Consider the following 10,532-nt stretch of genomic DNA (forward strand, 5'->3'; position numbering starts at 1 on the left):
AAGTCTTCACTTCGATAATCTCATCACGACTAGATCGTGATTCTTTGAACTCTTTGAACTTCTTCAAATATTTCTCTATTTACCTTATTAAGTGAACATATTAACGTCAACTTAAATCGTTGGTAAAACAAAATGATCAACCTATTTTGGATCAATGATTTACAACCTCGATCTCCTTTTCAACCAAAAGGCACGAGACATCTTGCTTTGAATACAAGATACACGTATACCATAAGATCTAATGGTTTCAAGAGTACTCGATAACTCTTTGCGTTCATCATTCCAGAATTTAAGGTTTAATCTTGGGATACCAATTTGAGTCTTGCATCATCAACATGATATATCATTCTAGTTTGGTTTAGAATATATTCACCTTGATAATGGGCTAGCCATACATCAAATTACGGTGTATAGGGTCACAAAAGTAAAACCTCTTTTGTATCTTAACAAGTTTATATTCTTATTTATTTTTTATCATTATTATTTTTTTTTTGCTAAAAGGTAAGAAATTATATTGATCAATGAAGAACAACAATACAAGACAGTTTTAGTACCATACATATTTCAGTGCATATACTTATACTAATTGCACTCTAGACAACCAACAAGTATCCTTATCAGAGATGACTTGAGGTTTACAACTATGAACACGTTGAGCGATGCTAGCCTTAATGAAATTGAAAACATAAACAGCTCTCTGAACTTTTCCATTAATCCGGGCTTCATTCCTTTGAACCATATTTGATACCACGCTGCCAAGATAGTAATGGTGCATACTTGCTTTCTCAACTTACTCCACCTCTTGCTGGCTATACTGTTAAGTATAGAAGGACTGCTGAAATCAGCAATCAACCAGCTGCCAATCAGCTGTAAAATCTGTTGACTGTATACACACTCAGTGAAGAGATGCACATGAGTTTCAGGCTGATTCAAACAGATACAGCATAAATCATCAGAACTGATATGAAGCTTGAATAATTTTTGTTTCAGCATCAATGCTTCATTTGCAATTATCCATGCTATAAAGGAATGTTTTGGTATGGCCATTGAATTCCATACAGCATTGCTCCAAGAAACTTGATTCCTTTTAATTCTCAACCAGTTATAACACGAACTAACCTTATAATCACCCTGACTGATAATCCAACCTATGATTAACAAATCCATCCTGAATTAAATCACGAACCTGACATATCTTCCTCCAATGCCAGCTAGCACTGGAAGTAGGTTGATGTTGATGCCAAGCTTGATCCTTACAATAAACATGATGCACCCATTGCACCCAAAGCTTGTCTGGTTTCTCTGCCAACCACCAAACAAGCTTCCCAATGATAGCTTGATTCCAAATCTGGCTTTGCTTGAGCCCTAATCCACCTTCCTTCTTAGGGACACACACTTTTGACCAAGCAATAAAGGAAGCCCTATTATGCTCTGTGCTACCCTCCCATAAGAAATTTCTACAGATAGCATCAACTCTGTGCAAAACTCCTTTGGGAAGTACAAACATAGAGGCCCAATAATTATAAAGAGAAGCAAGCACATAATTAACCAGTACAAGCCTGCCTGCATAGGATAAACGTCTGGATCCCAAACTCTTAATTCTATTAACAATCTTATCAATTAACACTGCACACTCATTCTTTTTCAATCTGCCTGTAGTGATTGGAACCCCAAGATATTTAAATGGCAATTTACCTTCCATAAAACCAGAAACTGAGATAATATCCTTCTTGAGCTCGTCATTCACACCATTAAAATATGCACAAGACTTCTGTGCATTCATATTCAGACCAGATGCTACAGAGAAAGCAGAATAAGATCTTAAAATAACCATGATAGACTTAATATCTCCCTTACAAAACAATAACAAATCATCTGCAAATATAAGATGAGTTAGTTTCATTCTGTGACATAAGGGATGATAGGAGAAAGGCAGCTTCTTATTAGCACACATAAGTATCCTACTCAAATACTCCATATAGAGTGTGAACAACGGAGGTGACATGGGATCACCCTGTCTAAGCCCTCTCTTCCCTTTGAAGTAGCCAAAAGTTTCACCATTTAAAGCAATCGAGAAGGAAGTACTCCTGACACATTCCATAATCAAATGGCAAAAATGAGGAGGAAAATTGAAGGCTTGCAAAATCTCAACCACAAATTGCCAACTCACAGAATCATAAGCTTTCATCAAGTCCATTTTAAACATGCGCCTAGGAGAGCTAGACTGCCTATTGTACAGCTTAACCAAGTCTTGGCACACTAAAATATTTTCAATAATGCTCCTCCCCTTGATGAAGCCACCTTGATTTTTACTCACCAACTCAGGTAACACATCAGCAAGTCTAGCACAAATGAGTTTTAAGATACATTTATACAAGACATTGCAACAGGCAATGGGTCGAAATTGGGAAACCTGAGTAGGCATTTTACACTTAGGTATGAGGGTAAGAATAGTAGAGTTGAGCTGCTTGAGTAACTTACCAGTGATAAAAAAATCATGGAATGCATCATATACCTCAGTACCAATGATATCCCATGAATCCTTAAAAAAAGCACTAGAAAAGCCATCAAGCCCAGGAGCCTTGTTGTCTGGAATTGAGAAGATGGCAGCTTTGATTTCTTGTCTAGTGACAGGCCTGAGTAACTGAGTCCAATGCTCCGTATTACACACAACCCCTTGCCTTACAATCTGAGGATTCACAGAAGTAGTAGCTTTCTCTGTCCCTAAGAGCTGAATATAATACTGAAGGAAAGCATTCTGAATCATTTGAGGATCCTCATGCTCCTTCCCAGCCATATCAGAAATGGACAGCACTTGATTCTTCATAAAGTTGCTTTTAATAACACCATGGAAGTACTTTGTGTTACTATCACCATCCTTAATCCAAGCAGCCTTAGCTTTCTGACTCAAGAAGAGAGTGCAAGCAGTCTGCAATTCCTTATATTCTCCAATAGCATCCTGTTCTTTTTGCAGCCACAAGGAATCTCTAGGATCAATAGCAAGTTGGGCTTGAATATACTCCAGGTTTTTCAGGGCAAGAATATCATTATTCTCAATATCAGAGAAGTAGTCCCTATTGTATTGTCTAAAATAAGGCTTCAACTGTTGTATTTTCTTAACAAGACAATACATCTTAGTGCCATAGCCTGAGTTTTTCCACCATCCTTATAAGCACTGAAGATAATAAGGAGATTTCCCCCACATATTGAAGTATTTGAATGGTTTTTTTAAACTATTTTGTTGAATTTAAGTCCAAGCGGACAAGGGGTATGATCAAATATGCCTTCAGGAAGAAAATGAGCATACATAGTAGGCATTTGATCACTCCATTCCTGATTAATTAAAGCCCTATCCAGTCTGCTATAGACTCTAGAACTGACAGCCTGCTTGTTGTTCCAAGTGAAGAAGGAACCTCCAGCAGGACTATCCACTAACCCACAACTGGTCAGACACCCTTGAAAATCATATATTTCCTTATCACTACTATTACCTCCTAATCTTTCAGCATGGGACAAGACACAATTGAAATCCCCACACACTAACCAGGGATCCTTGATATGAACAGAGAAATCCACCAACTGAGCCCATAATTCTTCCCTTACTTGAATGTCATTGAAAGCATAAACCATAGATAGGTAAAAGAAGGTAGTAGAAGCCAGTTCAGTAACCTTCATATTAATTCATTGAGCAGAGTAATTAAGAAAGTCCACATGAAAGATAGAAGGATTCCACAAGATCCAAACCCTACCACCCTTATGAGAACTATTATTAGTAGACAAACTCCAACCATCCATTAGTAAATTTTGCAAACTATTCAGAGCCAAGGATTTAACCTTGGTCTCTAGGAGACCAAACAAACCTACTTTATTCATATGCATAAACCACTTTATATGCCTTTGCTTAGTAGGATTGTTTAATCCCCTGACATTCCAGAATCCAAGGTTATACATTCCCCACCACAAGGTGAGGAACACTACCACTCGTCCCAATTCCTACCTTGGGTGTAGTCTTGGATTTGTTCAAGGCTTCCATAAAAGATTGTTGACCAAATTTGTGTACACTGTAAGCTCCATCTGTAACCTCTTGTCTACTCATCCTCATAATAGGTCTGGCTTGAGAAGGACCAGATGTATAACTGCCATTCTTATGCCAGATAACAGGCGTCTGTAATTGTATTTCAACTCGAGGAGTATACTGACTGGTTTCAGCAGGAGTGACAACAAGAGGTTCTTTGTTCTTCTCCACTACCTTAGGTTTCCACACTTTAGTGACAGGCTTTTTGGAGGGCACAGTGGGTGCAGGTTGCTTCTTGGCTTTCCTGCATTCATTTGCAGCATGACCTATACCCTTACACACACTGAACACAATTGGTTTTCACTCGTATTCCACATCTATCTCCACAACATTTCCATGTTCATCTAAAAATTTAACTTTGTCCTTCAATGGTTTCCCAAATTCAATATCAATCATAACCCTAGCATATCCAATTCTCACCTTGTCATCTGTTGCAGGGTCACACTTCACAAATTTACCCAAAAGCCCATAAATTTTAGGAATTCCATTACCCCAGAACTTAAGCGGGAACTTGTGTAATTTAACCCACACAGGGACAGATTGAACAGGATGTTTGACCAACTCAATTTCAGGGGTCCAAGGTTTAACTATCAATGGTTTGTTATCAAACAGAAAATGCCCCTATTTCAAAACTGCATTACAAGCCGCCAAAGACTTAAAACGCACTAAGAATACACCATTAGGTAGGAAAGAAATCTTATCCACCTGATGGTTAGACCACAATCTCTTAATAAATCCATCGACAATTTCCCAGGGAGGATTAGCCCCAAGAATGAAGCAATAAACAGAGTTTTTCCAATAATCAAGTTCGATTTTTACCTCTGCTTCAGTAAATTGCAGCAATTCTTCAGGCTCCTCTACAATTGTTTCCAACACAACAGAAGCAGCAACAGTCGGACCTTCTTCCACTAATGGCTCTTCCACTAAGTTCTCAAAATTCAGAGGCGCAATTCCAACCACCTCACTCATAAGCTTTTCCTTGCTTACATCCGCACTAGACGGACCTGTCGGACGTGACAAAACTGGAAATTCATCTGCACTAGTTGAAGAAAAGAGATCAAATTTATTTGATTCAGCTTGTTTTTTTTTGATTTTTTGTTGAAGAAACCGAAGATTTACTCTTTATTACTGTCATTTTTTGTAGTTTCAGATCCCTAGGGTTCCTTGTTTTCAGAACTTTTCAATCGCCTTTTTTTGAGTTCTCTCTCTCTCTCTCTCTCTCTCTCTCTCTCTCTCTCTTCATTTTTCATTATTCAGGTTGTTTATATTCTTATTTAGAGTTTATGCACTTAATAGTCATAATTAACTACAACTATAAACCCTAAACTAGATTGAGTACACAATGACTTTATCTCTCGACATTATTTGATGCTAGTCGTCATATTATAATCATCTAATGTATCGAATACAATGATGAAAACCTCCACTGGTTTCTAATATTGACGAAGTAGTACTAGCAAAATTTATGTTAATCAAATAAACATTTAAAGAAGAAGGTCCCATTAGATGTCCCACAACAAACTTGTTTGATTCTTCAATAATTTGGGGTAGTTTCTATTCTAGCGTCCAACAATTAAGACAATGGAAACTTTATCGGTCGGGATTGATTGGTTTAGTATTGTTATTCTCAATAACGTTACTTTTAACATTACCTTGTATCAATTCCATTCTAATTTTACTTCTTAGAACCTTATCCTTTTCTTAACGGTTTAAGAGAATGCTCCCACTCATTTCAATGAGTCTTTGCTTAGAAAAGCAAAATTTAATTTCATGAAGACTACTCTTCATTCGTTCGTTTAGTCTTAAAACTTTCATTGAAGTGGTTGCGGTATTTTGGTCAATTTTGATTTCCAACAAATCTAGTTACCAAAATGATTTAACGTTTCAAAGTACTTAACTTAATTAAGCATATGAGAAACAATTGTAAGTAGATATGTTAGTCAAGAATCGAAAACCCTTTTGATCATAAATAACTTCCATCTATACTCTTCACAAGAGATCCTTACAATGGATAATTCGAGGTTTTAGAAGAAAAATTCAAATTTTGTCTTTAGTTATGATGTTTTAATGGAGATTTGAATAAAAATCGAAATGATATCGTATATGAATTGTAGTAAAGAAATAGAACAATATGATAACGGAATAGTGGAAAACAAAAACATTTGTCGTTATAATAATACTTGTAAATAATTTAACAAGTAAAGCATTTATATAGTGACCTCTACTCAACTATTATAAATGATTTCAAGATCCAAATTCGTATTAACTTGGGCACGGTAGGGCCGATTCATCCCTTATCAATATAACTCGGTGGATTAACTCTTTAATCGATTCTACTTTTAGAAATCTTGGTCGATAAAATTACATTAATATTTATCTTTAGCTCGGAACACATGCGACTACGGTCACGAATACTTCCGTTGAGCTCAATCCAAATTTCTAATAAATGTGTCCATGATCCAAATCCACATCAACTTGGGCACGGTAGGGCCGATTCATCCCTTATCAACATGAATTCGATGGATAGATATTTATCACCCACTTCCCCTATATAACAAGGTTTGTACCCCGGTAGGGCCGAGCGCACTCCCTCATGAAATAGGTTTTCATGGTTTCTACTTTTTGGTAAGGCTAAGTCTCAATTGTTTATTTTAGCGAAAGGTCATGTCAATTTATTATCCATCACGTTTTAAGTGAACTAAAGCAGTGAACTACGATAATTGTAATTGACACGGTCGAAATACTCGATTAAATGATAATGCATGTTTTTTTTATGGCGATTTAGCACTACTACAAATGAGCACTTGGGCCACGGCTAAATACGTGGCGCAAGTACTAAATTTCCGTGGCTAAATCATTTTGCCACGGGAATACTTTCCGTGGCGCAAGTGGCCGTGGCAAAGGGATAGCCACGGGAAAAACAAGAACGTGGCTATTATTGAATTTTTGGCCACGGATTCTCTCGTGGCTAATAACACCCGTGGCCAAAGAAATTTCCCGTGGCGAAAAAATAATTCCCGTGGCAAATAATATATATGAAAATTAAATAAATAAAACGTAAAATAATTTATTTATTTTTCACAATGGGTATTTTATCATATACGGAACCGTGACAATCTAGGTAATTGTTTCGCTAGTTAACTTGATTCATTTGAACGTTATTTCGTTTCACGAGTCATGCATTTGTGAGCATCGGAGAGGCTTCCCAGGAGGTAACCCATCCTAAGACTACTCTCACCTGAGCACGCTTAACCGTAGAGTTATTTTGATGTGCCATCGAAATTAAATGTTACCTTTGTTGATATAATTAGCACTTTGAATCCTTTTAAGTTATTTTTTTTTCTTTCAAATCTTACCTTTAGTATTATTTAATTACATAAATGTTACATGTTTTACAATTTTTGCGGGAAAAACATTATTTTGGTCGAAACAATTAAATTTTCGACATTAACCTCCTGATTAATGATTTTGACATCATTTTTTTTGCCCAAGTTAGTAAACCATTTTCTCCAAAAAGTAAAATTAATTGTGTTTTCCTAACATTTTTTTATTTCTTTTGTTTATCGACATACTTATTTTCATTTCCCATGTACTCATTTTTTCGCATATTTTTCTTCGCAAATTCTATTGTATAACCGTTGTACCTGCGATATGAAAAATGAGACCATTTTTTGGTAAAATAATGACTGCTTTTTATAATTAAAGATCTTTTTTCCCCAAAGTGATCACTATTAACCAAAAAATAGTCACTTTTTTACCCAAAAACCACGAAAAAGATTATTGTACAAAAGAATCGCTTATTTTCCTAAAGTGATTTCTCTTTGTTATGATTTATTGTTTCTTTTCTAAAATTTTCACATTATTTGCACATGTGACATTAAATTATTATAATTTATATATTTTATCGTGTGATGCGCTCATTTTCAATGAAAAAAAATTTCCCAATTTTTTTTCTCAGCAAGTTAAATTTTACGTAAATTTTTCACGGTACCCTCAAATTTTGACAGATTACATATGGTACCCTTTTTTTAAAGTTTTTACATATGGTACCCCTATATTTACGTTTTTCAGTCTCGGAATACCTTTTGACAAACTTCCGTCATAACGCCGCTACTCATATGCCTTGTGACTCCTTTTTTTTGTTATCTAATATAGGGCTGAGCATCGGTCCAAGACCGGACCGGACCAAACCGGACCGGACCGAAGACCGAAAATAAAATTTTTGTGGACCGAAGACCGGACCTAAAACTTTCGGTCTTGGACCGCACCAAACCCGAAATATTCGGTCTGGTCCGGTCTTAGACCGAAATGGACCTAGAACTAATTCTTTCACTATTTCGTGTATGATAATTACATTTAAGTTTCACTAAATTAAATGTCGATGAATAATTAGACGATTGTTTTCGAGAAAAAAATACTCAATATTAATTTATAATGTCTTGTGAAGATAAAATGGTAATTTAGTTTATAATATTCTAATGATTGTCTTTAGAAACATAAAATTCGGTCCATTTGGTCCGGACCTAAAATATCCGGGTTTGGTCCGGACCGGACCGAAGACCGAAAACTCAAAAAATGAGGACCGAGGACCGGACCTAAAAAATTCGGTCCGGGTTTGGTCCAGACCAAATGGTCCGGTCCGGTCCATTTTTCCGGTCCGGACCTAAACTTGCTCACCCCTATCTAATACACTATCAATTCATCATCTAATAATACCTAAATCCTTATTTTGTCTAATAAACTAACATTTATTACCTAAATAATATAACAATAACAACATAACATACACAATTACTCATCAAATTACTTATAGGAGTAACGACGTTATGACAAAATTTCCCCAAAGAGTATTCTGGGAATGAAAAAGGTAAACACAAGGGCAACATATGTAGAAACTTAAAATAAGGGGTACCATGCGTAATCTGGCAAAGTTCGAGGGTACCATGGGAAATTTCCGTAAATTTTATATCAAATTCAAATTTTTCTATAAATATCCTACGAATAAAGTTGGAAATAAAATTTTGAATGAAATAGTTTAACAATATATTAATTTTGGATTTTCAAAGATAGATGGTAAATAACCTTTTTATTCAATTTGATATGCTATATCTTTAAATGTGATACGATCATTTAAGATTGTTATTCAAGATTATAAAGTTTAATTTAAAAAAGTAAAAGAAATTCATGACTTTAATAAACATAGTATATATTAAAACAATTTTTTTAAATTATTAATATTTTGAAAAACCTACAAAACATAAATGTGATCTGTAAAAAATCAAAAAATTAGACGATAAACTTTTCTTTGCTTGCATATAAGTTTATAAAATTTTAAAATTTCTTATTAAAGTAAATAAAACAATAAAAAAATATTAATTAAATTAATCAAAGTGTTTCTAAATTTTTATATTCAAATTTATTTTCATATTATTATATTTGATTAAATTTCATTCAGATTTAAGTCGGAAAAGATACTCGCCACGGGTGTTTGTTTGTTCGTGGCTAAAAAAATATTTGCCACGGAATAATTCGTGACTAAATAAAATTTCACCACGGGTGTGACATAGGCCGTGGGTAAATGATTATTTACCATGGGTGTAGCCTAATTCGTGGCGGAAGTGACTTTTTGCCACGGGAAAAGTTATCCCGTGACATAAATTTTTTTCCAAAATAATGAATAAGTTTTTCCCGTGGCTAAGCAAAATTTAGCCACGAATTATGAGTTCTCGTGGCATAATTCGTGGCGCAAGTGATGATTTGTTGTAGTGTAGCGATGCATGTAACATATAAATAAAATGCAAAGCATAATAATAAAAATCCTAGTATGGCCTTCCTAAAAATAGTAAATCTAATAAACTATTAAAAATTCGGAAACCAACTCCATTGGTCCCTTGAACTTCGGTCTTGGCACGCATATCAAGGTAACACCGTCTTTAATGGATCTCCTTCTCGAGTGGCACCGTCTTCATGGATCTCCGGAATAAATAAATTACATAACAAATTACATAATTTCCTATTATACATTTGTAATTAAAATAAAATAAATCTATTAAATTACAAAACGGTGATACGAGATCACAATAAATGACAACCGAATCGATATTCCCATACATTTCGGGCAATATCAATTAAAAACTAAGGCCATACTAAGTAAAATTACATAATTCAAAAATTACATAAAATAAAATTATGACAATCATAAATAAAATGCAGCATTATAATATGTATAAACATGCCCAATTTTATGCTAAATCGCCTTTAAGGCGCCAATATCGTATATTAATCAGTTTTTACGGATTTGCGTGATTTAACCTTTTAAAAATCACAATAATTACATAAAATCATATTTATGTACTATTTAATTTCCCTAACCATCTTAGGACTCAAAATTGGTCTCCACTAATATTTGACAATAATTAACTTATATATTTCTTAATATTGTTCATAAAAGGACTTA

The 10,532-nt window shown here is 34.8% G+C and overlaps 1 protein-coding gene across 1 annotated transcript; it reads right to left on the reverse strand.

Annotated features, from left to right (window-relative positions):
- Nucleotides 1-582: 582 nt before the first annotated feature.
- Nucleotides 583-1,047, reverse strand: LOC141637216 (uncharacterized). The gene has a single exon (XM_074446781.1). The coding sequence runs from the start codon at nt 1,045-1,047 to the stop codon at nt 583-585; it is 465 nt and encodes a 154-aa protein (XP_074302882.1).
- Between the last annotated feature and the right edge of the window lie 9,485 nt (nt 1,048-10,532).

Source organism: Silene latifolia, unplaced genomic scaffold (assembly GCF_048544455.1).
Source record: "Silene latifolia isolate original U9 population unplaced genomic scaffold, ASM4854445v1 chrun_scaffold_16, whole genome shotgun sequence".
NCBI classification, from domain to species: domain Eukaryota; kingdom Viridiplantae; phylum Streptophyta; class Magnoliopsida; order Caryophyllales; family Caryophyllaceae; genus Silene; species Silene latifolia.

Coding starts and splice junctions, on each gene's coding strand:
- LOC141637216 (XM_074446781.1), bottom strand. CDS start 1,047: ATGGCCATACCAAAACATTCCTTTATAGCATGGATAATTGCAAATGAA.